This window comes from Talpa occidentalis, unplaced genomic scaffold (assembly GCF_014898055.3).
Source record: "Talpa occidentalis isolate TD23 unplaced genomic scaffold, MPIMG_talOcc4v2.1, whole genome shotgun sequence".
Classification (NCBI taxonomy): Eukaryota; Metazoa; Chordata; class Mammalia; order Eulipotyphla; family Talpidae; genus Talpa; species Talpa occidentalis.
In genome coordinates this window covers 56,253,180-56,280,319 of record NW_026555331.1, presented here as the reverse complement: position 1 = coordinate 56,280,319, position 27,140 = coordinate 56,253,180, and the positions used below count along the sequence as shown (strand labels likewise).

The 27,140-nt window shown below is 35.9% G+C and overlaps 1 protein-coding gene across 4 annotated transcripts in view; it reads right to left on the bottom strand.

The window, feature by feature from the left end:
• The window catches only part of PDE7A (phosphodiesterase 7A), a 90,252-nt gene that overhangs the window by 18,864 nt on the left and 44,248 nt on the right, over positions 1-27,140 (bottom strand). For all 4 annotated transcript variants that reach the window (XR_008550645.1, XR_008550646.1, XM_037505976.2 and 1 more), the window contains exons 3-5: positions 24,075-24,158; positions 6,198-6,349; positions 4,874-4,937 (exon numbers count right to left, since the gene is read on the bottom strand). Coding sequence is in view for 2 of the 4 variants with exons in the window: in XM_037505976.2 (XP_037361873.1) it covers positions 4,874-4,937; positions 6,198-6,349; positions 24,075-24,158 (300 nt within the window). In the remaining 2 variants the exon portion in view is untranslated. The remainder of the gene's footprint in view (positions 1-4,873; positions 4,938-6,197; positions 6,350-24,074; positions 24,159-27,140) is intronic.

Genomic DNA, 27,140 nt, shown 5'->3' with positions numbered 1-27,140 from the left:
GCTACTGAAGTGATCAGAGAATGGTACCAGCAGAGGATAATAGCTGAAAAGAAACCAGGGCAGTGGGGCACCAATGGGTCTCCTCTAGTGAGCACCAGGGGTTCAAGCTTGCTACTGTGCTTCGGGTACCAGTGTGGTAGAGACCCATAAGGCGCTATAGCCCAGATATTTGGTCTAAGTTTTTCATGTAGTCTCGTATCACCTTCTAGCTCTAACCTATGTTTAAACAGCAGATAGAGCACTGGGTACTGACTGAAGTTGAAACAGGAGTTGTTCTCTTTTCTTTTTCAGTACAGAGTCTTATAATGGAGTATTTGTTCCTGTTAACAAGTGCTTAAACTCTGTTTATGGAAGTGTTCAATTTTTTGTCTTGGTTTTATCAGGTGTTTGGATACACCACCAGCCTGTAGCTCCAAGTAGTTGTCTTGTCTATGAGGAGACACAGCTAATCCACCCAGGTCCTCCCCATCCATTTGTGCACCAGCTGTTTTATACTGGTAGCCTCAGATCAGTAACTGTCACTCTGCACCCCAATTCCTGCAGCTGTCCAACAGAGTACCCTCTTGTCCTAGGCATTGACTCTGCGTCCCCTTATCCAGTGCAGTGCCAGGTCTCCAAAATCTCCAATATTGTCACCTCTGAGGCAACAACACAGGGGTGCTCTGTACAGCAGCTGTCCCTCCTCTAGTGAGTTGTGGTCCACTAGTATCACCGTCAACACAGTTCAATTAGTTTTCCCTACTCCTTTCTACTGGACAACTACTGTATATTGTAGTTGTCCATTTACTTTTCAGGGGCTGGCTTGGTTCTGCCTCAATTTAATAGTTGCTTATATGTGGAGCAAGCAAGCCTGTTGTCTTTACTCTGTCACTAGCCTGCCAGACTATGCTTAATTTTAAACATACAGGACTAAGAGGGGGGATCAAAGACTTCTTTGCGAACAAAACTCTGAAATGGACCACTTGCCTTTCCTAAACTTTCAGCAGCAGAAAATCTGATAGTTTCTGGCTGGGTGGGGGAATCACAAAAATAGGTAGAATTCTATCACTACGAATGCATGGTCAACACCACTGAGAAGTTGCATGTTTTTCTAGTAAATGGTTCTTTCACTTTTAAAAATGCCTGATTTCAACTTCTCTACTCCTCTCAAACTTTCCACACAGGCATTTCCCATTCACCCCCTCACATTCAACAGCATCAGGCTTCATAGAAAAATTACAAGTCCTAAGTTTCCTTTTTTTTTCAAAAGCCATCTCCTCACCCCTCCAAGGCCCATCAGCTATATCTACCACTGCCTACAAACACACCCTGAGAATCAAAATATTCTTCCTTCTCTCTCCTTATTGTCCTAATAAACACCAGCATCAGACATGCTCTAGATTCTCTTAAATGTGAAACAACCAGGAATCTCTGGATTCTCTTGTTCCCTCCAGTTATCACCCCTTTGTTTCCCCTACACAGCTAAGTTCTTGAATAAGCTGGCCTACGCAGAGGGGATTATCCTTTTCAGCTTCTACTCCTTTGTCACTGACAACTGGACACACCTCAAGTACAGGAATTAGATTTGGAAAAATTACTTTATAATGTCTAGTTTTCTCTTCCAAGGTATAACTCTCCATTTCTTACACTTTCTATTATACACCCATTTGCCATATTAACAATTAAGGACTATGTTTTAAAGGGCTATGTGTTCATAAACTGCTGTTAGTGTTCAGACAATGATAACATAAACATGATTCTAGTATTCTCTAAAGAAACCTATTACTTTTACTAAAATATATGAAAGACCTATCCCCACATCAAAGAATTTATGTTTATATTTATGAAGGATAATGAAGATCTAGTAGGCTAAACGCATTATCTAAAAAACTATCTTAACAACTGTCAACAGTAGTCCATAGCTAAGGAAAAAGTAAATTAATTGGGAGAATATTGCCATTAGCAACACTGGAAAGAATTTTTTAAGGGATTCTTAAAAAAAACAAAAAAGCCTAAAGTATCACCTTCTAACAAAAAGGGCGACAAATTTCAAATCTTTTATTTTTAAGAAACTAAAACTTAAAATGTTTATTACTGATAACTGCCTAGTGATACAAACATAAGCCCATGTGTTCCAGACCCATTTGTGAAAAAGAAAGTGATCTTTCTCTTATTACTATAACAACTGACTTTTTTCTAGGGCATATTCATAGATATTTCATAAGTATATTCAAGTTATTAAACGGTTCTCCCAAATTTATTTTCCAAACCTAATGAAACAAATTACCAATTTTCTGGTTCTAGGATAGTTTTAGGAAAGTTACACTCTAATTTTAAAATATTCTTTTCTGGAATCAGACTAATTACCTAAGAAATACATGAGATGTCCTCCACTAAGAACTAATCTATTACAGTGTACCCTTCCCATACTGAAACACTACAAATTAACATTACCAACTGACTATTTTAATATCAGTGAATAAGAACACAAGTCACTGAAACATTTCAAAACAAGTGATGTTTTGGTGAACAATTAAACAAGAAACATAAACAAATGAATGTATTTCTATATGGAAATGGAAACAAATACTTCACTGAAAAAGAAATTTGTTCCTGTAGAAAACCTACTCTTACAAAAACAGATCAAAAGATAGAGAGCTGCCAACAGTGTAGCACCCTTGATAGTTTACTTGAGATAACAACTAATGAATGTGATTCTAGACAGGAATTGGCAGGATTAGGCTCCACCATAACACAGGCCTGACAACAAGGGTCCTCACACACTAGGTAGCTTTGGAGTAACAAGTCATATCATGTTGGACCTCTCACATCAAACATCGAGTATATTCTACCAGACAACAACTACCTTCTTCCTTGCAGCAGAAAAGTTGGGGACCATCTTTGCATATATCACTGCCCTCTCTCCAATATCATTTGGGAAATTATCAAAGTGAGAAATACAGAAAGCACTAGATCAATAGGCAAGAAAGGAAAACTATATACTTGGGCATGATATATGTGTATTATCCAGAATTTATTTCAGGCTAAGCAGCTTGGAAAGTAAAGCAGTTCTAACTACATAATACAGGTTAAGGGACTTTCTTTTGCCCATTTGTTTCCCTGTATTATCTCTTCATTTACAGAAATCCCAAATTTTGGGCAGCTATAGTTAACTGCATATAAAACCATCTGTAAAATCAGAATTGGGTAGCTAACCACAATGGTTTCTTCTCTCCCACCATCAACCCTAAGTAACCATTCAGCCTTTTCCACAAATCCAGTTCAAGGAGTGATATCATCAAAGGGAAAGCAAAGTGCTGGATTAACTATGGAGATTGGCAGTTATTACTTCTGCCCATCCTATATACTGTCAACTCACTCCCCTTTCCTCACCAAGGCCCCTAACCAGAAGGATTTGTACTTAAAAAAATTTAAAAATACAATAAAAAAGATCAATTTCAGTGAATGACTAGTATACCAGTAGACTAATAATAGGCTGCAACTGTCAGAGTTTTTACATGGTAAAATTGTTTTATCTATATGGGTATCTTGAGATAATTACTAAAATTATAGTACTGTTGAGTTAGGAATAAGTTTTCTAGACCACGTGATATTTCACTACTTAACATTTTCAAAAAAAGCATAAGGCTAAAGTGAAGGGCAACTATGTAAAAGACTCTTGTGTGTGAACAGGTCAAAGTGAGGAACAGAACAGTCACCAACAGTGAAGGAGAGATGGAAGAAAAGTAGAAAGACAAAAAGGCAGGGAAGCAGGTGGAAGAGAAAAATTTCATTGCTTTCATAATTTGGACTATAATCTGTCCGATTTATTTTCTGTCAACAAATAGAAACAAATAGAAGGTGGTTATAAAGGTATTTTCACTATGCATGACCACCCTGCTTGGGGAAATAATGTACTAATATTAAACAGTTAAATCAACCTAGATTCTGAAGGTAGTTTTATTTTGCTTGTCTATTTTAATATTTTGCTTCCTTACAAAAGGAGATTTATTCCAAAGTATAGTTAGGAAAAAAAAGGCCATTTCAAAATAGAGCATATTTATTTCATTAAAATCATTTTTGAAGAGTCAAAACTGATTTCTTCTCAGTGTGCATTCCACTCTGCTTCATTAATATAAACACATGTACACAAAAGGGGCAAAGTCTAGTTGAACTACATGCACTTCCAAGAATTTTGCTAAAAAAATAATTTAAATAAAAATGATCTTCAAGGGGAATCCTGTTTTTGTTTCCAACAAACAAGTTTCTGTCCCAAAAGAGAATGAGGAGACATGAACCCTTACCCCCAAAACAAAGCAAAATTCGTGAGGGGATAAACAGATCAGAATTACCGATGGTATTTTTTTCAAGCCACTCTACATTGTTTAGATTGCAATAAGCCCTCCTAAGGAAGCTGTAAGCACTTCCACATCTCACCACAGAGAAGCAGTGCCAGAGGTAACCACTACTGATGATCATAATGTACCGTATTTCTCAAGTGTGCAAAGAAAGAAGAGCCTCAGAACCACAATGCTAGAAGGTAGGACTCCTGCCAAAAGGTCATTAGTCTAACATTGGTGGCTGGCAGAACTGAAATACATCAGAGGATGTCATTATAAATGGCATCATTCAAGGAAATCAAAAAGGAAAAATCAACTGCATAATGAGATAATAATGTTCATGTCAGGTTATTAGTAACAGTGACATTAATTTGTAATTGCCAAATGATGATTTTCTATACCTACAGATCGATCACTAAAAGAGGGATAAAATGATGCTCCCCCTGCCAGTAGAGGGCTCAGAAGTAAATGAAAACAACCCACCAATGGCCATATCATTAGCGCAGTAATCTAGAGAACATGTTAACTTGAGTTAAGTCAAATTCTTCACTTACCATTTGTTAGTCTATCAAATAGAAAGATATCAAAATTCCAATTTCCAACCTTTTCCAGCATACACTGAAATGAAAATCAAACATTCCTACTGTAATTTAACTTCAAAAACATTCTCTGTCGTTTATAGCTAGTTCATAGATTTGATGAAAATGGAAAGTGGATGAGTTAAGAATGCTAGTATCATTCCACTTTTAATAATGACCTTTCCAACTGGACCCAAAAAAATGTCCACAGGGAAAACTCCATTTAAAAAAACAAGTATTTTGTTTTTCCAATGATAATGAATGTACAGGTAAAGTTAGTATTTCAATTTATTTCTATCCTCTCATGAACTTTCAAGAATTCTAAAGTAACATCACTGAAGTGTGGTTTATAAATTGCATGATCTAGAAAATAGATTTTAAAAATCTAGTAAAAATAAGCTATAATAGTTTAATAACTATTATACTCCAAGTACTGTTAAAGGGTTATATTTACTCTTACTATTTACACAAATAACATCAAGGAAGCACTGTTTTCAATCTTCATTTTATATACATGAGGTAACAGGTAAGCAGACTGATTCTAGAACCTAGATATCTGACATCTATACTCTGTTAAAATATTACTTGTTTTTTTAAAAAAACATTACCAACTTACGAATATTTATATTCCTTAATATCTGTATAAACAACTAATGACCTTAAGACAAATAAGTAAAAACTAACTTAAAAAGTATTAGAATCCCAAGATTATTAAAAATCCTCATTTGGTTAAAAAAAAAAAAGCTTATTTTACTTCCACCTTTGTTAAGAAAATTCTTTTAAATTATACAAAGAAAATTATTTTCACAATCACCAGGTTCAATTAAAAAGTGCCCAAATTCTCCAACTATTCCATTGATGGCAAGAGACTATGAAAACATCTGAAAGTAAAGAAACTAATTTCCTGTGTTGGGTCTACCTTGACCCAGCTGGGTGAAACTCAAACATGTCCTTTATGCTCTTTTGACCAGTTTTCTAACTTACAGAATACAGAAATTAGATCAGATAACCCACCACGTTCTTCTCAGGGTTAAGATTCTTATGGATTAATGTTCTGTTGTTACCTAATGTTGTTACTTAATGTTATAACAAATGAAAATGTTTTCATTATTTCAGCTACTACAGAAATTTCTCTTATTCTATAATACCTACTTATAAAATAAACACAAAAGAAAAAATATAAAAAAAGTCTTAACTGACTTTCATGTATAAAAATAGTTTCTATAAGTACCATACAAGGGAAGAAGGCTTCATTCAACTTATTAAAAAAGCGTATTTTCTTTAAAAAAATTATACACACCTTGGCTTGTCCGTTATAATCATCATCTAAAATGTTTAGAGAATTTGAAACAGTAGTACCACGAAAAAATCGTGAAGATCTAAGATAGCGCTGGAAACTTAGTAATCTTCTGATATTCCTTGCAGATACAGAAACTTCAATTTCAGATTGAGCTGAAAGAAAAGGAGTTACAAGTGAGGATAGCAAATCAAAACTGCGCATATATATGTAATATTTAATAATTATAACACATTTCAAGGAGAGAAGAGGGACTTTATATTTTCAATAAAGAAGCTAAGAATGAAGGGGTAAGTTTTGACAGCACTCAGAAAGCTAATGAGTAATGTGGCTGGCTGAATAATCTTTCTTTAACTGCCAAAAATTATCACCTCTTACTCCGTAACTTCAAGACACTGCGTAAATATTATGGAGCAGAAGGATAAAATCTAGTTTCAAATCTACCTTTCATAATGAGATGCCAAATTCCAACTTACATATGAGACTTTAACAGTTACAAAAATTCTAATGAGGTACCATTTCAAATATTTTCTTAACATATTTTATTTAGAGAAAAAGGAAATGGAATGCAGAATAAGTAGTTTATAGTCTGTAAGAGTTCTAAAATCTAGGGATAAAAATTGTATGCGATGAAAAACTCTAGAAAAGATGTGGTTCCACACTGGAGACTGCTATGTTCTCTTGTAGTAAGTCTAAGATAGGCATTCCTCTCCCCCACCCCCAGCGTTAGAATATGCCAAAGTTTTTCTGAGCAACAGATAAAGTAATAGCCATGGGTTAAAAGGTACCTTGTAGGAAAAGTATGTTACCATTTAATTCAAGAACCAAACTAAACTCAGCAAAATATTCATAATATAAAACATGAAAATGAAGACTAAGGATCAACAATTTATCTCTCAGTTTAACTTACATTAACAAAATCACCGAGTGAATGGCCTGTAATCACATATAATCTTTCGCGTGGCCAGTCACTAATTCCTCTATTAACTTCTACTATACTGTGTTTTCTTACCTATTTAAAAAATGGCAATAAATATCTAATTCAAAGAGTACTGGACTAAATGAGATAATAGATGATTCAGATATATAGTAGTTATTAATAAAAAGCTGCAATGTAAATTGATGTTGATGCCCCCAATTGTTCCAGGTAATTATCCTGAGCTCCAAATCTGATTATACTGCTCTAAGTAAAAGTTCATTGGCACCTCATTATCTTAAAGTGAACTCCGTCTCCTTATCCTGGAGCAAAAGACTTCATGTTCAGATTCTGGCTCTCTCTAGACTTGACTCAGGTGCCACCTTTCCTAAGAATCACATCTATAACCACATTCCCCTTAAAGAGAAGCACCTCCTCTAGGCTGTCAAAGCTCCCAACAGAGACAGTTATCAGGCTACTGCTGATATGGTCTTATATTTATGTGTCTCAACATGCAGTGACCTCCAATGTAGGCACAAAATATATTTTTCATTTCTGTATCTCAAAGCCTCGTAGTAGTACCAGCTAGGTAGGTGCAAAATATATTGAGTAGATGCAAACTGTTTTTGAAGTATCTGATGAGTTTTGAGGTTCCCATGTATACACGTAAGCCAGAAGTAAAATAATGCACACAGGTATGTGGTTTACTTCCCTGTTTTTCACTCTATTCAGTGTAAAATAGAAAGTACCTAAAACAATTATGGATTGAAATGCCTGATTTTTTTTTAATAATAAATTTTATTTCTATATTCCCCATACAATTTCAACCCCTCCATTCTGACCCCAATCCCACCCCTCCCTCCCCCACCCCACAAAAAGTGTCTCTGGTTCATAATTTTTGTTGATTTTCACTTTCTTATAGTTATTCAATTTCCTGGTCCCTTATTTAAGTTTTCTAGATTCCTGCTATGAGTGAGACCATCCGGTATTTTTCTTTTTCTTTCTGGCTTATTTCCCTGAGCATGATCCCTTCCAGCGCCATCCATGTTGCTGCAAATTGCATGTGTTTATCTTTTTTAAATGCTGAGTAATATTCCATGGTATATATGTACCACATCTTCTTGATCCAGTCATCTATTTTTGGGCATCTGGGCTGTTTCCAAAGCTTAGTTATTGTAAATAGTGCTGCTATAAACATAGGGGTGCAGGTGCTCTTTGGAATTGATGTTTCTGTGTCCTTTGGGTAAATACCTAGGAGTGGAATTGCTGGATCATATGGAAGCTCTATGTTTAGTAGGTCCAGAAATCTCCACACAGCTCTCCATAGTGGTTGGACCAGTTTGCACTCCCACCAACAGTGCAGGAGAGTTCCTTTTTCTCCACACCCTCGCCAACATTTGTTGTTGCTAGTTTTTTTAATATGTGCCATTCTCACTGGTGTAAGATGGTATCTCATGGTAGTTTTGATTTGCATTTCCCTGATGACAAGTGATGTTGAACATTTTTTCATATGCCTGTTGGCCATTTGCATTTCTTCTTCAGAGAAGTTTCTTTTTAGCTCTTCTGCCCATTTTTGGACTGGATTATTTTCTTTGTTGTTGTTGAGTCTCATCAGCTCTTTGCAGATTTTTGTGATCAGTCCTTTATCATTAGTGTTGTGTGCAAAAATGTTCTCCCAGTCGGTGGGGTTTCTCTTTGTTTTTGTTATTGTCTCTTTTGCTGTGCAGAAGCTCTTTAATTTGATGTAGTCCCAGCTGTTTATCTTTGCCTTCACTATCACTGCTTTGGGTGATGTGTCTGTAAAGATGTCTTTGACGTGCAAATCACGTAGCGTTTCGCCTACATTTCCTTCTATGTATTTTATGGTTTCAGGTCTTATGTCTAGTTCTTTAATCCATTTTGAGTTGATTTTTGTGTATGGTGTGAGGTAGTGGTCAAGCTTCATTCTTTTGCATGTAGCGACCCAGTTTTCCCAGCACCATTTACTGAACAAACTTTCTTTGCTCCAATGCACAGTCTTTGCTCCTTTGTCAAAGATTAGTTGATCATAAATCTGTGGGTTTATTTCTGGATTTTCTATTCGATTCCATTGGTCTGTATGTCTGTTCTTGTTCCAATACCATGCAGTTTTGATGATTATGGCTTTGTAGTATAGTTTGAAGTCTGGGAGTGTGATGCCTCCATTCCCTTCTTTTTTTTTCAGGAGAGCTTTGGCTATTCGAGGTTTTTTGTGATGAAATGCCTGATTTTTATCAAAGCGTTTTACTTTAAAAGGGCTAGATCCATAAGGGTAAGCTACTCAAATCAAGTGATTACATTTGAACTACAGTAAGCTGTGGAAATGAAGGTAGACTAAGTTCTGCGAAAGCAATGTTGCAAGTGCTTTGCAAAAAGTATTTCAGTTAGCCTTTAACTGTCTCACAAGATAAATATTACCCTCTACTTTATGTAAGCAAACACTAAATCTACAAAAAATAATTTGCCCAAAATCATACAGTCAATATAGGGTGACAACTGGCATTTAAAATATAGATCTGTTTGCAAAGCTTGTATGCACAGTATTACTCATAAGCTTTTAAAACTGTACACCTACATTATTACTTACCCTTAATAATAAAAATTCCATGCACACTATTATTCAAAATGTCCTTCCTTAGATGAAAATATGTACAAAAGAAACAGAAGGAAAAAAAGCAAATGCACAGACATATTAACTACTTAATTTGACTCCTTTTGTCTTATTTCTAGGAAAGAGTGGACCCAGAAGAGATGTAATAGAATGGCATGAATATATGGGAAACAGATGAGAATTAGTTAATACAGCATTAATACTACCATCTCTGTATTTATAAGGTATTTCAAAGTTTTACAAAAGCACACTCACACCTGCTAGCCATTAGTAATGCAATCCTGTGAAGAAAACAGTTTATAATTTTTTGTCCTATTTACTTTTTAATTGCAGTAGCATTATGATTCTGTCCATCAGGTATCACCCACCAAGAAATCACCCATAGTCAATCACCATTATTTTCCTTCTCTCTTATTTCCTACCCCACCCTTACCCCTTCCCCTCTTTGGATGCTTCAGTTCTTTAGTCAGTTTTCAAAGGCTAGCCTTTAAGGTTGTCTTTCTCTAGTTCTTGGGTTTGATTTCTTAAACCCCATGGATCAGACATGAGACCCAGCAATTACACTTCTTGGTATCTGCCCAAAGAAGACAAAAATGCTAATTCAAAAGGAAACATGAATTCCCATGCTCACTGTAGCACTGTTCACAATAGCCAGGATATGGACACAATCTATATGCCCCCAAACAGATGAACCAGTTATGAAGATGTAGCATGCATGAGCACACACACATAAATACAAATGCAATGGAATACTACTCAGCAATCAAAAGGGATAAACTCATGTCATCTGTAGCAACATGGATGGAGCTGAAAGAGGTAATGCTAAGTGAAATAAGTCAGGAGAAAAACACTCGATAGTGTTTTTAATGTTACAGTGTTTTTAATGTCACAATTAAGTGCAATACAGAGAAATGAAATCAAGAATCAAAGAACTTTATCATTTTCATTTTTAAAAATGTCACTATAAAACCCAAAGTAGAAATAGTAAAATTAATGCATTAGAGTCAAAACCTTTGAAAAAGGTTGCATAATATACTTATTCCTTTCACCTTGGAAAAGTAACCTAAGCATTCAATGTCATGAACATGACTTTATGAGCATTCCGTTCATTATCTTAAATTACAGAAAAAAATTAATTTTATCTCTGGCAATAACATCTGTGTGTGTGTGTGTGTGTGTATACATATCCACACACTAACAGTAGGATCACTGCTTTCAAATTAAATGTCCAAACTAACACTCTTACTCTTAAAAATAAATCTGAGAATTTTCTGGAGAGAGCAATTGCATAAGCCCACCCCTCCAAACCCCGCAATGAACGTGTCTCCTTTAAGGAGAAAACGCCAATAACACAGTCCTAAGCTATATTCTGATACCAACATGGCAGGATTCACACTCAAAGATTAAGAGAGCTGGGTAGTGTCTGGGAGATAGTGGTTGTACCTTTCTCCAGCTTAACTCCTATTTTCTGGAGGAGTATTGACAAGTTATCATTCTTGATGTCTTTTTTTTTTTTTTCATTTGTGATGTCTTATTTCCCTTAAATGAAAATAACTACTTTTAAAATCCTATAACCTCTTCCCTGAGATCTTGAATTTGTGCTCTACAGTGAAACTATTGCTGCATTTTATTTTTTTGCTAGACACAGAAATCTTGATTGATAGGCTACCCCACACTTCACTTTCTGGTCACTAAAGTTGCTAACAAATATCAACTGTGAATACTGAGGATTCCTTGTTTATGCTCACAAGCTTCTCTTATTGCTTTTAAAATTCTCCCTTTGTCTTTGGTTTCAATAATTTAACAAAAATGTATCAGTGTGGAACTCTGAGTTTATCCTGCTTGAAGTTCACTGAGCTTCTTGGATGAGTATAGTCATGTCTTTTAACAGATTCGTCTAATTTCAACTATTTTGCCCTCAAATATTTTTCTGTCCTTTTTCTTGCAGGGACATCTATGATTCATTTATTGGGATCTGCTAGTTTTCTTTTTCCATTTTTTCTTTTTATCCTCAGATTAGATAATTTCAATGGTTTTATCAAGTTGACATGTCCTTTTATCTGCTTGCTTAAATCTTCTGTTGAATCCTTCCAGAAAATTTTTCATTTCAGTTATTATACTTACACAATCCAGAAGTTAATTTCCTTTATAATTTCAACCTATCTATAGAAATTGATTGATTTTATACATTTTCCTGACTTCTTTAGATCTTCTGTCCATGGTTTACATTCACTCATTGAGCATTTTTAACAACTGATTTAACATTTTTGACTACTAATTTCAATGTCTAGGATTCATCAGGGATGGTTTCAATGAAATTCTTTTTCATATGTATGGGCCATACTTTTTATTGATAAGCTCGATATTCTGAGTATTATAGTGGGCTAACTCTGAAATCTAATCTCTTTCTCGCAAGACTATTTTTTATTATTGTGGGTTAGATCAGTTTTGTGACTTTTCCAAACTATTTTTGCCTTTGCATGTCTATTTGTCTGTTTATTGCACTGTTTAGTGATCACTAACATTCCTGTTCTATCTCTCCAATCACCTCTTGACCTGACACAGATTTCCTTAATGTCTAATATCTAAAAGGAGTGGGAGGAGCACTTGGGATAGGTGCTGCTCGGTAAAACCTCTGGAGATAATATCAAAACAACTACTTCCCTGAAGCAGTTCCTTCAGAGAACTGCTACACTGGCTTATATACCACTCAGTATGTTTTGAGGACAAGGTATCCAGTGCCTACCATGGCTTCAGCAAGCCACTTTAGCATGAGGGCTGCTATCTCCACAGGCTGAGTGACCAAAGAATTAGAGGATATCCACTGTTTTGTGTATAGTGTTCAATTGCTAAAGAGCAACAGACTCTCTCTTCACCAAATACTCCCCTAGATCTTAAAAGAATCTAATCAGGGTCTGGGGGCTGAAATAATTGATTCTACTAGGCAGTTTCTAAATTTCATTTTTGAATAGACACTTGTGATATAAACATTCTTATAGCTAAATCCTTGCAATAAAACTCTCAGAAGTAGAACAAGCACACAGAGACACAATTTAACAGCTCTAAAATACACTGCCAAACTGGAGAATAAGTTTTCTAGAAGAAAAGCAGAGATGTTTTCAAAACTGTCCTAGAATAGCTTCCAACGTATGATCTAAGAAAAGTGATCAGTTACATACATCAAGGATAAAGCATGAAATCATTTAAAAATGCCTTGCTTCCCTCTTACCACCCCCTCAACTGTACCAGATCCACTATTGTTATTAGAAATAAAACTATTAAATTGATATAAGCAAGCAGAAGAAAATACTTCAATTTGAATAATTAGTATATTTAGGAATATATAAAAGAGGATGGGGAATTTAGAAAAGAGTAACTGAAAACTACTACTTTCATTCAGTGACTAAAAAGCTCATTCTCTGACAACATTACATAAAATCTTTATTACCAATATTTTAATGAACTTATTCTATAACATGACACCATTATTTATTACGCAGCATCAGAAACAACCAATTTAAATTACCTTTATTAAAGCCCAACTTCCACCAAAGTAGGACTACTTATTTTAAGATCCAGGGTTTGTTTTAGTTTACATGGTTACCAACATTCCAGTCCAGCTTATAAAACCAACAGGGTTCGGTGAATTAATCAAGTTACTATTAAAGAGCTGTTGGCTTTGCTGATTCTTCTAAAATGTCACATTATATTACAAGCTGACTATGAACTAATCAAGCCCCCTACCCCAAACTAAATGACTGTTATTATTTAATGATCATAGAAATTATTTTCAGCCCTTCACTCTTAAATTGATAGTTTCTCTGAGCCAAGAAATAAAATGTAGGATAGTAGACAAATTTAGAAACTATGTTTTTTCTCTTGCTTTCCGCTTATATTAGAAAGTGGACAGAAATACAGGCAATAAATTAAAGAAACAAAGGGCTAGAGAATCAATACAAACTGACTATCAACCAAAAAGTATAATGAAAGATGTCATTGATACTTAGTGTAGACAAGAGGTTCATAAGAGAAAAGCCTTTGGATCTTGAGACTTGACTATTTGCACTAATGGTCCACAAGAGGGAGCCCTGAAGCCACTATATCTACTATCTTAAAAATCATAAAGATGCATAAAATCCTGTATATGCATATAACAATGAATTATCTTTGGAGACTTTACATTTTTTAATTCATAGTTGTAAGGTTTTAACTCTAGTCTAGGGCAAGGTTAGGCAGTTCCCCTCAAAAAGAACCAGAGTCACATCTGAAAGACTATTGTTAACACTGAATAATTACATTTATGTACATCTATGAGAAGTTTTCTTAGGAGACTTTTTATTTATACTTAACATGCATGGATAAAAATGGAGAAAAAACATCTAAGTGCTTAGAAAAACAGTCTCCGATAGAGTAGCATGTGCTGATATGGAGAGGCAGTATAGCGCTGTAGAGAAAGACATGCGGTTTGGGGTTACACACCTGAGATCGAATCTCAGCTCTGTGACTTTCACTAGTTCTGTGACATCAAGAAAGTTATTTAAGATCTCTGAGCCTCAATTTTTTTCATCTGTAAAACTCAGCCTCTCAAGACTTATAAAAAATTAAATAAGATAATGCACATAAGGTCTTTTGGGGCAAAGAATAAATGGCAATAGTTATTTATTGTAGATATCAAATATTTTTAAACACATGAATTCACACTATATAGTTTAACAAAGTCAGATTTATTCTTTAATAGCATAAACTTCATCTGAAGGTGACTGCATATTTATGTACTACAAACATTTAAAAGATCTCAAAATATACATACTCTCATCACCTTAAAGACTCCAAAGTTTATTACAAATAAAAGTGAGCCATTCAACCTAAAATTAGATCTATATTAATTGGAGAAGAAAATTCCTTAGTAAGAAAGAAGGAAAAGAAAGTATAAAGGCCTTAATGTGTAACATACAAAATAAAGCTTAAAGTTAAATCACCAATTTCTCCAATTCTCCAAAGGCCAAGTGGAATACAACTACCATTAAATTGCATGAAGATTAAGGTTGACTCCATAGCTAGTCCCTACTATATACTATGAAGTTCGAGAGGACATCGAGAAGATATTCTATTCTTGCAATTTGGGATAAAGAAACATCAGTAGTTAAAAGAGGCATTTTACAAACACCTGGAAGCTAGTTAAGTTCTTAAAAATGCACACTGTGAACAGAATGGTATTTTAAATTGATTCAACATAGCAGTAATTATCTCTAAAAGAACTGTTTGCTAAGGGGATTGTACAGGAATGAGGTAGGAATATTCATGATGAAAAGGGGGCAAAAAGACATGAAAAAGTTTCAAATGATATACCCATGAACTATTAGAGAAATGGTGTTTTTGAAACAATCAAATAGGACTTAAAGACAAATGAGTGATTATAAACAAACCCAAACTTAATAAAAACTCTAGCCAAATCATGACCTTAGTCTGCAACCACAGCTATAAGGAGAGGCTGGCGTGTTCACACCTCGATAAAAGACTAAATTACAAATGATGAATGGCCACTTTAATGGATAGTCAGATCAAACAAATAATGACTGGAAAAAATGTTTGTTTATAGGAAAGCAATAACGAGGCAGTACAGTATGAAAGTTAAGAGAACTAAAAGAAAAATTCATGGCTAAGGGAAATTCCTAGCAAACAACTTCATGCTTAAAGTGAAAAAGAGAGCAGTAAAAGCTTCCTAAAATAATAGATTCTACTCTTGAGTGAGAGTTACTGTATATTAAAAATCTAAGACAATAAAGTCAGTATGACATACACTTTTAAGCTCCAATTACACACAGATACAGATGTCCTTTTTGATCATGTAAGTATGAAACAAATATTCAGGTCTAATACAGTCCTGTTAGGTACACAGGAAACAACCCAAAATCAAATATACATGCAAAACAAAGGGAAAATTTATCAAAAGTTTTGTTATGTTTTCATAGCAGAAAACTGTAATAAAGACATGAAATATTTCATTCCAGAAGGGCAGAATCAGCCTGAACATGGTTAACTATTAATACAAATGGGATTCTACAAAATCCCACTGGTAAAGATAAGACAATTTTAGTCAATTTGATTAATCAGTTTGATGCAATAAGAATGTAAATGATCTCTACTATAAAGCAGACTCCCAGACACCAGGAATAAAAAAATGAAGATTAAAGGCCTAAAAATTTAAGTTTTTACGCTAACCTGTAAATACCTTAAAATGATCCCTTGCTGCCATAGTATGGAGTGGAACAGTGTTAAAGTAAATAAAAAGTTCAAGATAATGGCAAAACACATTTACATGGGATAGAACATTACCATGTAAAAGAAAATGGAAAAACCCATATTGTGTGAACATGAAAAAACTGTCGACACTGGCTGAGAAAAACAAGCCTTACAGTCTGGGTGAGATCAACAAACATTAGTTAATATCATTGAAAAAAGTAACTGTCAATCTGGCAGTTTCCATTCATAATGATGCCAGAAACTTTCAAAAGAACACAGATTTTCTAGTGCACATGTGGAACGGACTTATAATTTTAAGATATTGAAGATAAAAATAACAAAAAGAATGTCTTATGAATTATGTAGATATATACTGCTTAATTTCTAAATATGCAACTTTTTCCTAGATATTGTATTAATTTTGGTTCCTCTGCAACTAAATGTCATAGTTCCTGTATGCCAAGACATGCTTTGCATGATTTTTTTCCCCCAGAGTATTTATTTATGAATAGAAACTATTCCTTAGTCCAAATATTCATGCTTCATAGTTCAGGAACACAAGTCAGTGACAAACTCCCCACGAAGTCAGGCCAAAGAAATCCTTTATTTTTCAGAATCACTTTATGTTCTGAAAGATACCAGTCTTCTTCAACTCCTCAAAACCTTTCCTGGAATCAGTTTCTGTAGAAATCTGCATGTGCCTTTTTTCCTGGTTCCACCACAGTAAACTTATAGAAAGCTTCAATCCCAGGGATGCAATGGATGCTCCAACAATATGAAAATGAGGTTAGCCAGAAAGTCATATCTGAGGATCTGACACAGCACTAGAAGTCATGGTGTAACTGATCACTGTGGCACCCAGAGGCTGGAGGGCAAGGCAGTTTTGTTGGGACTGAGGCCTGCTAGCCTCACCCTGCCATCAGCAGGTGTTCCCACCTCCTACCCCTGGGCCCCAATAAGGCCAGCTGCCAGCATAGCTCCCTGGAGCCCATAGGCCCATGAGCCTGCCCAGACCTGAGTACTGGATGGTTTGGGCAGCAGGGGGCTTTCCCCTTTTATATCTGGCTCCAGAATCCTGAATGGACCAATCAGGTTCCAGCTCTCCAGCTGTCATGCAACCTTGAGTTAATGTATTCAGATTGAATATGGAAAATGAGCTGATTGGGGCTAAATGGTCCAATCAGATGCTTAGGATTGAAAATGGTCAAATCAGGCTTGTAGGGTGGGGGACCCTGAAAAGCAAGGACCAGCTTGAATCATCCTATTCCTAGCCACCGAAGAAAGAAGACAGATTGTGCGTCCAGCCTCTGAAGAGGACCATCTTCAAAGAAGTCAGTCAACAGCTGGTTTTCAGAGGAAGCATTCATCGGACCATCTTCAAAAGAGGACTCTGCTCCTGGTCTCCAAAGGAAGGAGGCAGATTCATCAGACCACCTTTGAAGGAGGATTCATTCTGCTCCCAGCCTCTGAAGAGAGAGAAGCATCAAGGATTGTTCTGGGGATGCAGTGGAACTCTGCAGACTTCTAGATGACTTCCAGACCTCCAGCTCTCCATAGACCTTCACAGATGCCCTGCCAGAGCACCTGCCTCCAGCTCTGCCTCTGATATTATCGGCAATGGCACTGTCGGACTTGACCCAATGTTTCAGTGAGCTGTCCACAGCCTTTTGTTCTCCAATACCACCTCCTTGTGCCGTTGAGTCCATTGCTGTCTGGCCCACAGCCTCTGGTCCTCTGGCACTGTCTCCTGATGCTGTTGAGTCCATCACTGTCTGGTACAGCATCTGGTCCTGCCTCAGACTGCTGCTGTGGGCTGCTGCAATGCCATTTCATCTCGCACAAGCAGCCTTTGTTTGGGACTTCTGGACACCACAGACACTAACAAGGTGAGAAGCCAGCCACTTGTGGCCTTAGAAACACTTTCCTTTCCCCCAAAACCCTGTTTGTTAAAAAAAAACACTGTTGTTGACCCCCGAGCGGTCTTGCAATTGTGCAACTGTGTGCACAGGTGAGAACCCACTGACAGTCACCTGTTACTGTTGTAGCACTGCATTTTAATGCTGTTTGAGTATTGTTTTAAGTGTCTTTAGTACTGGCAGTTATTCTCCTCAACATGGCTGTCTTCTACACTAAAGGAGAAATGGAAAGTCATTTTGCATGCCTGAATTCCCTTTAAATTTGTTGGGATCTGTTTTGGGATCTAGACTGTATTCTATATCTATGAGTATATTAGAGTGTATTTTATCAGTATGCCACACCTGCTGTTCCTGATGTAGTATTTTACAAATATCAATCAGATTAAGCTGGTTGATACTGATTTTCAAATTTCCCAAGTCTTCTAATTTTTGTCCAGTTTTGTAATCCTTATGATAGAGCTTAAAATCTAGCATTATAAAAAGCAAATATTTATTATATAAAATATAATTTTTAATAAAAAAATAAGTGTTTAAATTTAGGAACAAGACATAAATACTTGCAGATCTTAATCCAGCCTACTGAAAGTCAACTACTCAAGATGGAAACTGAGGACAAGATCTGAATATAAACCATAACTTTTAATGATTGCACACTTTAACAATACCATACTTTTAAAACTTTTGCAGACCATTTCAAAATATCAGTAGAAAATTTTTAAAAAGTTACAAAAATAAAAAGTGGAAAGAACACGATCACGTTAGGTTTCCTCAGATTTGCCAAATGACATTATATTCCATTTGCTTTATTACTTGCAGAAGTGTGTGTGCATGTACATGTGCGTGTCTGTCTTTGCACTCTTCATTCTTTTTGTAACATTTCAAGATAGGTTAAAAACATATGGTCTTCTGTCCCTAAGTACCTCAGTAACAAAAAAACATTTCATATTATAAATAAGGCCAAAATGCTGGTTTGGTTTCTTTCCTCAATTCAGTTTTAATAAATAATCTGGGTCATACAGGTGGTGTTCAAATGTTTTTAAAGTCAAGCAAAGTAGTCTCATTTTTATTCTTTAACTTCCATTATTTCATGACCCGTTACTTTTTATTTTGAGTGCTATCTTCCTCTAGTCACTCCTCTAAGATATTTAGCAGTTTATCTATTTTATTATAAAGACAACTCCTAATTTCGTTTTTTTTTAATTTATTTTCACTTTCAAATCTTCACTAATTGATTTCATCTTTCTGAAGAGTATTTGTTATTCTTTTACTAACTTCTTGAGTTTTGACTACTTAATTCTTTTTTTTTTTTAAGATTTATTTATATTTATACAAGAACTGGGTTACAGGCCAGATGCGCAGGCGGGCAAGAGGATTCACTGGAGACAGAGCGGGGAGCAGAACAGGCAGACTGACAAAATACACTGATGAGGGAGCAAAGGGCGAGCAGGAGAGATCTGCCTCACCATGTGGGATTCTCACAGGTCGGCTGGGGTCGAACCCATGATGCAGAGGCTGCGGACAGCTTCACAGTGCAGTGCTCAACCGCCTGTGCCACCAGGAGGCCCCCCCCCTTTTTTTAAAGATTTTTTAAATTTATTTATACCAGAACTGGGGTACAGGCCAGGAGTGTGGGAGGGTGAGAGGATTCACCAGAGACAGAGTGGGGAACTGAACAGGCAGACTGACTGAAACACATTGCTGAGGGGAGCAGCGGGGTAAGACAGGAGAGGTCTGTCGCGCCATGTGGGTATCTCCACGGCTGGCAGGGATCAAACTGGCACTGCCGAGACTGTGGACAGCTTCACAGCGCTGCGCTTAACTACCTGCACCACCAAGGAGGCCCTTGAATACTTTATTCTTTCTCAATTATTAATGAGAACAATTTCCTCTTTGACTCAAAAACTTATTATTTCAGAGTTTTTAAAAAATTCCACATGACCAGCCCTCTTTGTTTTCTAGCTTTGCTATTAAATTCTAGCTTTAGTCCTATTTCCCTTGCTGCTCTCCATTTGTTTCCTTTTCTTTGCAACAAAACTCTCCAAAAGAACTACCTGTACTTGTGACATTTAAATTCTCTATTGTCTCAAATTCACTCTAATCATCAGGCTTCCCCTCCCAGCAGCTCCACATTGCTAAATCAATTCTCATTTTCATCTTATCTGATTTATCAGCATAGTATAGCACACAGCTACTCCAAAATTTGATTTTTTCATGTATTGTGTGAATAAGGGTCACGATTAATAAAATTTTCTGTGTAAAGAATACACATTTTTGTTAGATTTATCCCTATATATTTGACCTTTTGTTGATATACATTTAAATTATATATTATTTCCACTTTTCTCAATCTGCTTTATGGAAATATAACTACATATTGACTTTGTAACCAGAAAACTGTAATAAACTCACTTTTCAGTCCTAATAATTTCTAATACATAATCAAATCATCCAAAATAATGACACTTTTTACATTTCCAATTTTTATATCCTTAATTCATTTTTCTTGAATTACTGTATTGTCTAGGGACTTTGAAAACTATTTAAAAGGTGATAAATGGCATTCTTGATTTCTTAGAAAATTTTAAAACTGCATCATGAATGTTTGCTATAGATTCTACTGAAAATCTTCAGATTACATAAGTTTTTCTCTAATCCTATGTTGCTCAGAATTTTGACAAAGAACAAATGTTGAATTTTATCAAATTTTTTTTATATATATTGGTCTATCAGCTTTACTCCTTTGTGGATGGCACCTTTCCTCCAATTTGGTAATTCAGAATGACTGGTTTTTGAATGTTAAACTAGTTTTGTATTTCTTGAAAAATATAGATTGTATCAAAATATATTAATCTTCCTATAAACTGCAGACTTAATTTGACAAAATAAGCTATTCCCAAATAGGTTTGTATTTGGTGAGATTTGGCAGGTTATTTTTTGGGTCCGGAAACACTCTAAATTGGTTCCATATTAATTAATGATAATAGAAACACACACACACAAATTATACACAATCCATACCAAATTATATCAAATGAGTCTTCTACTTTTTGATAGTGAGGTAAATCTGTACATTATTTTGGCTATATTGTTAAGCAATATCAGCTGTAATTTTCTGTTCTTGTCAGAGCCTTTGTCAGGTTTCATTATCAAGATTATGTTGCCTTACATAATAAGTTGCGAAATGTATGTCCTTTTATCCTATTTCCTTGAAAAATTGTGGATGAAATTTTAGTTTGATGGTTATTTTTCTACATCACTTCAAAGCTATCTTTCCTTTGTTTTCTAGTTCTTTTTTTTTTTTTCCTGTAGAAAAACGAAACAGTCTTTTTCTGGCAATCTCATGGTTATTCATTTAAAAGTAATAACTGTCTTTTTCTCTCATTACTTTAAATAGTTTCTCTTTGAGTGTGGTTTTCACAGCTATGCCTGCAACATCTTGGTGTGGTCTTCTTTCATTGCTAGTGTGCATAAGATTCTTAAAACTTCTTGAATCTGTACCTTAATGTCTTTATCAAGCTTCAGAGATTTTTTCGGTTGTCATCTTTTCAGAGATTGCTTCTTCTGCTCTATTCTCCCTCAATTCTCCTTCTGGGATCCTGATCACCTTTTAAACACATTTTGTCCCAGATTAAATGATAGAAGATTAAAACTCCTTTTAATCTTCCTCCCTTGACAAGTGGGATCTATATCCTCTCTCTTATTCTGGGTAGGCTGTGTGACATGGCTATCAACAGAACACGAAACATGATGTTGTACCAGTGTCCAGGCCCAGGCTGTTACAGACTAAGAGTTCCCACATTTCCTTTCTCTTGGAATGCCTGCCGAGGGGAGGCAGCTGCCATGTAAGAAGTCTAGCACTCTGATCTTGCTAATTATGGAGAAATGCTGGCCAGTCCCAGAAATTCCAGCAATCCCTGCCCTGGCACTAGATAGAAGGGTCATTTTGAATGTCTTAGCCCCAGAAAATGATTGGGAGAAGAATGAAGGCCCCAAACATGTGGTCATAATGGAGATATCCCAGCTACCTCTAGCTGTTTGAATTAATCCAGTTGAAGATCAAGACTTTGTGGAGCACAGAAAAATAGAACTTGATATACCCTGACTAAATTCCTGACTCTCAGATTCATGAGGATAAAGAAAGTTGTTTTATGCCAGTGAGTTTTGGGGTCATTTGTTACTACTGGGAGAGGTAATCCTCCACCGTGGTCCCAACTGTCTCTGCACATTCTGGATAGGTTTGCTAAGAATGTCAGCTCTTGACAAATCTTAGAGGGACTATTTCTTATGGCTGGGTTTGCAGTTAGCCACTTTGAGGGATAAATAACAACGTCTTCTGTGTTAAAAAGTAGTCTCACTATAAAAGGGGCAAATTCCCCAAATTCACTGTTCCTTAGATGTGAAGCAAACTCATTCCCACAGCACCCACATAAATCCCTCCATGTTACCACTGTGACAAGTGTTGAGACCAAAAGAACTGACAGTATTATGTCATTTTGCTTTCTGTAAATACTAGTCCTTGTCTCTGACTCAGGACTCTACCAGCATGCATGAAGCATCATTTTTTGCTTACAAGGTAAAAGCCCAAACCTTTTACAATTCCTCACAGGTACAGAGTAAGAGGTACTGTCTTTTCTGTATTTTCTACCTTTTGCCTCATTGCATTTCATTTAAGTATTTTCTTCTTATCAAAATTCAAATTCACTAATTCTCTCTTCATTGTGGTCTTATTTGCAGTTAAAATCATTTCCAATAGACTATGCTATTTTTGAGGGTTTTTTCTCTTTTTGTGGGACCCTCACTAGTGGCCAGGGAATGAACCGGTGCTGCAGAAGCTGCAGGCAGTCTCGCAGACCAGCGCTCAACTGCCGTGCCACCAGGGGAGGCCCTATTTTTGAGTTTTTTTTTTTAATTCTCAATTCTTTTTTTCCCCACCAACACAATGTTTATTTATTTTAAAGTTCATATATAAGAATTACATTAAGATTCCATGTAGATACTTCTATTGTCTATTATTGCTCTTCAGTTTTATTACATTGTTTCCTTATGCCTTTTTAATTCATTGTTTGATACTACCTATGAAAAATTCAGAGATAATTTAAGACTCAGAGTAATGTTTAAAAATAATTTCACAGATGCCCCACAGAGGACCTGACAATCACCTGAAGACCCTTATATATCAAATATTTCGATATTACATGCAGGGTAATGTCACCTTCCTCCAAAGAGTATTAAATTTACTTCTAGCAGGTGGCTAGATATACTAAAGTTATAGATCACATTAATCTAATCATTAATTGAGCTATGTCAAAACTGGTATTTATTTCTAAAGTATAGAACTTTGGAGTTCCAATTAAAGCAGAGAGGGCTGGTCAGGACCAACAACCCAAACTAGGTGGGCTATAAATACCTGTTTTAGTTTTTCTAGACTAAAATGTCAATGAAAATCTCTGCTCAGTTTCTCATCCACCTTTCCCAGAATCCGCAGATGCTACCAAGGATAAAAGTAGCCTGGAATGGTAGGCCCATCTCTCTGCCTTAATAACATTCTGATATATTCAGATACATGTTTTATATTTTGTACAGTTTTTCTAATTTTTAAAGTGGAGTGTTAATCCTAAATTATTTAGTCAACATTACCCAAAGGGAACTGCTTCATAAACAGATTTAATGTTTAATATTTAAGTGTTTTTTAGAAGTTGTTGTTTTCCCTGATTATTGGCCAGACCCAAAGAGGATGTTTTCAAAATAATCATTGTACAAAACTTCTTTAAAGGTGATGTGTATATTCAAATAATCAGAAAGAAACACCTTGTTAAACTATGAATGTCTTTATAAAATGTATTTACACAAAAATATTTTAAATGGAGTAATAGAGAGGCACCACTTGGAATAAAACAACTTTTCAAAAGTTTTTTTTTTTAAAGAAGTTACTGAAATAATTTCACATTCAAATTAGAAAAAAGAAAAACTATCAGCTTTCATATTTTAATGCTTTGATTCAAATTGCCTTTAAATATTTACAAACATTATCTAAAAAGTGTCATTTATCAGACTTAGTACTTTTAAAACATTCCAAAGTAGTTTTTTCTTGTATTCATTTTCTCTTGGAAAATTACATAATTTTATTAAGATCTGAAGTTTACTGAATGTGTAATAGAGCATCAGTCAACACTTACCATGGAAAATACGAAAATCAATATATGGATGAGAACCTCTTCTTTCTGATTCAAATCCTGCTCGACTCCTTACCCGTACATCTCCTGGACAGAATAAAGCAAAGCACAAGTTTAGAAAGCCGTCATTTAAGAAGTTCCATACACCAGGGCCTCCCTGGTGGTGCAAGGGATTAAGCACCGCACTACGAAGCAATCTGCAGCCTCTGCAGCATAAGTTCGATCCCCAGCCAGCCAGGGAGCAACCCACATGGCGAGGCAGACCTCTCCTGTGTCACCCGCTGCTCCCCTCAGCAGTGTATTTCAGTCAGTCTGCCTGCTCTGTACTCCACTCTGTCTCTGGTGAATCCTCTCACCCCCTGCATCTCTGGCCTGTACCCCAACTCTTATATACACAAATAAATCTTTTTTTTAAAAAAAAGAAGTTCCATACACCAAAGGTCTATGTGTAACCATATCCATGAGTAATGGGCCACCAATGACATACAGAGAATAACTACTTAAGAGCTTATTTATTTGAAAGGTTTACAAATTTTCAGTACTGAGTTCTGAAGCTAGATAATTTCTTTTTAAATTCCAACCCTACAGTAATTCTTATGCTCTACATTTAAAATCATTGGAAAGATGACTCAAATGTACTATAGTCAAACCTAATATCTTATTACTCATGATAAGTTAAAAAAAATTCTCAGCATAAAACATTAAAAAGCCACAATGAAAAAAAGCAAGCATTTATTTAGTTTCTAGTGAATGCCAAACACTGTACTACAGCTATAAGGGAAAGAAAATACATTACCTATTCTCAAAAGCAGCTGACAATTTAAAAAATATACAGAAAATTAAGATGGTAAAATTTGCCTTAAATGTTAACTTTGATCAATCTTTTCTCATTGACAGCAGGTATATAAGGCCTTTAGTTGGGTATAAAAACTTGGTTTTTATAAGCTCATATTGTTTCCATGTGTCCAAATGACTTTCAGATTTACTCCTCTAGCAACATAACCACTACAATCACATTCCAGGAACTTTTTTGTGCCTTATAGCCATTATTAAATTTTCTTAACCAACTGTGATAGAAATCTTAATCCCTATTTTACAGATACAGAAACAGACAGAGAATTTAAGTAACATGCTTATGCCACAAAGGTAGTATAAAGAGGAGAGTTAGGCTCTAAATCTTTGGAGTTCTGTAGGCTACAAAAATAACATTCTTTCAAATATACCTTCCCACCTTCAACGTTTATAACTTTTAAGTTTTCAGCCCTTATATCTGTATTCTTGCAGTCTGCTTGCCTGGAAGGCTCTCCTGTTTATTGTTTCTCTCTATTATGTCATCATTTCCTTCGTGGCTCATTTCATCTATCATGAGTCCATCTCAATTAAAAAAAAAAATCACTTCTTTCATGTAGTGATTCCTCCACTCTGCAAAAGTTGTTTACTGAGCACACAGAAACTGTCAGACCCTGGAAATCCAGCAGTGAGCAAACCACATAAATTGCTTGTCATCATGAAGCTTATCTTTTTGTGCGGTGTGACAAATAATAAAACAAATAATCTCATTCTATGGAAGATGGTAATGAGTAACATGGAGAAAACCAATACAAGGTAAAAGAAAGTTAGGGAAGAGTCAGGGAGGGGTGTTTCATTTGTGTGGTCTAGGACAACCTCACTGAAAAAGAGGTATTTGTGCAGGGATCTGAAGAAAGAGCTTTCCAGGTATGAGGAAGAGCAAGTACAAATACCCTGAAATGGATGCAAGCTTAGTATGTTCAAGAACAAGCAAGAAGGAAGCATGGTTGGAGTGAGGTGAGTGAGGGGATGTGGTGGAAGTTCCCTCTAAGATCAGAGAGGTAGCAGGGCCAGATCATGTTGGACCCTAATGGGTCATTATAAAAGCTTTGGATACAGCACTCCTGCTTGCCTGTGACCATACAAGTGCCTCTTTCTTTTTCCATTCCCTAATAAATCTGTCCTTTTGAAATGTAAAAAAACAAACAAAAATAACCCCCCCCCCGCCCCCCTACACACCTTGGCTGTTACTCTGAGATAGAAAACCACTGGAGAATTCTGAACAGAAGCATGAGATAATTTACATCTAAATAGGTTCAATCTGTCTGCATGGACTAGAACCCAGTAGAAGCACAAAAGCAGATACAAGGGAAACCATTAAGGAGAAATGCAAAAATAAGCAAGGCAATAATAAACAAGGCTTGAGGGGGAGGGGTATATGGTGACATATTGATCAAGGGATACAAAATTTCAGTTATGCAAGATATTGTTCTGGTGATCTTTTTTTTTTAATATTTATTTTTTATTTATACAGTAGCCGGGGTACAGGCCGGAGACACAGGAGGGTGAGAGGACTCACCAGAGACAGGGCAAGGAGCAGAACAGGCAGATAGACCAAAAGCACTGCTGAGGGAAGCAGGGGAGAGGTCTGCTGTGCCAACTGGGAATCTCCCTGGCTGGCTGGGAATAGAACCCGCTCTGCAGAGGCTGCGGACAGCCTCACAGCACGGTGCTCAACCTGCTGGGCCACCAGGGAGGCCCTAAGTTCTGGTGATCTAATTAGCAACAATGTGGCTAAGAGTTAATAACTACAGTTAGGTCAAGATGATAATATGATAGGAGTGATGAAATTCTGGATATGCTTTGAAGGTATCAGTCAAGAGGATTTGCTGTAGTGTGTAAGAAATAAGAGCTTAACTATTCTAAAGTTTTTTATCTGACAACCAAAAGAATGGATTTACATTTTCTGTGACAGTAAAAGACTGCAAAATCAAGAGATTTGGGATATACAAATCTTTTAATAGTCATGTTAAATGTGATGAACCAATGATATGCATTCATGTGCACATGCTTCAGAGTTAAACATGAGTCTAAAGAAATATATTTTTTGTTTTTAATTATATTTAGTGAGCTAACACTTCACATGTTTTAGGGGTACAAAGTTCACACCTCTATATAAATGTATGTTATCAAACCATGCCCCCTACCAAAGTCCCAACGTTCTACACTTTCATCCATTGGGTCTCCTTCCCCCTTTGTTTCCCACTTTTCCTCCCCTTC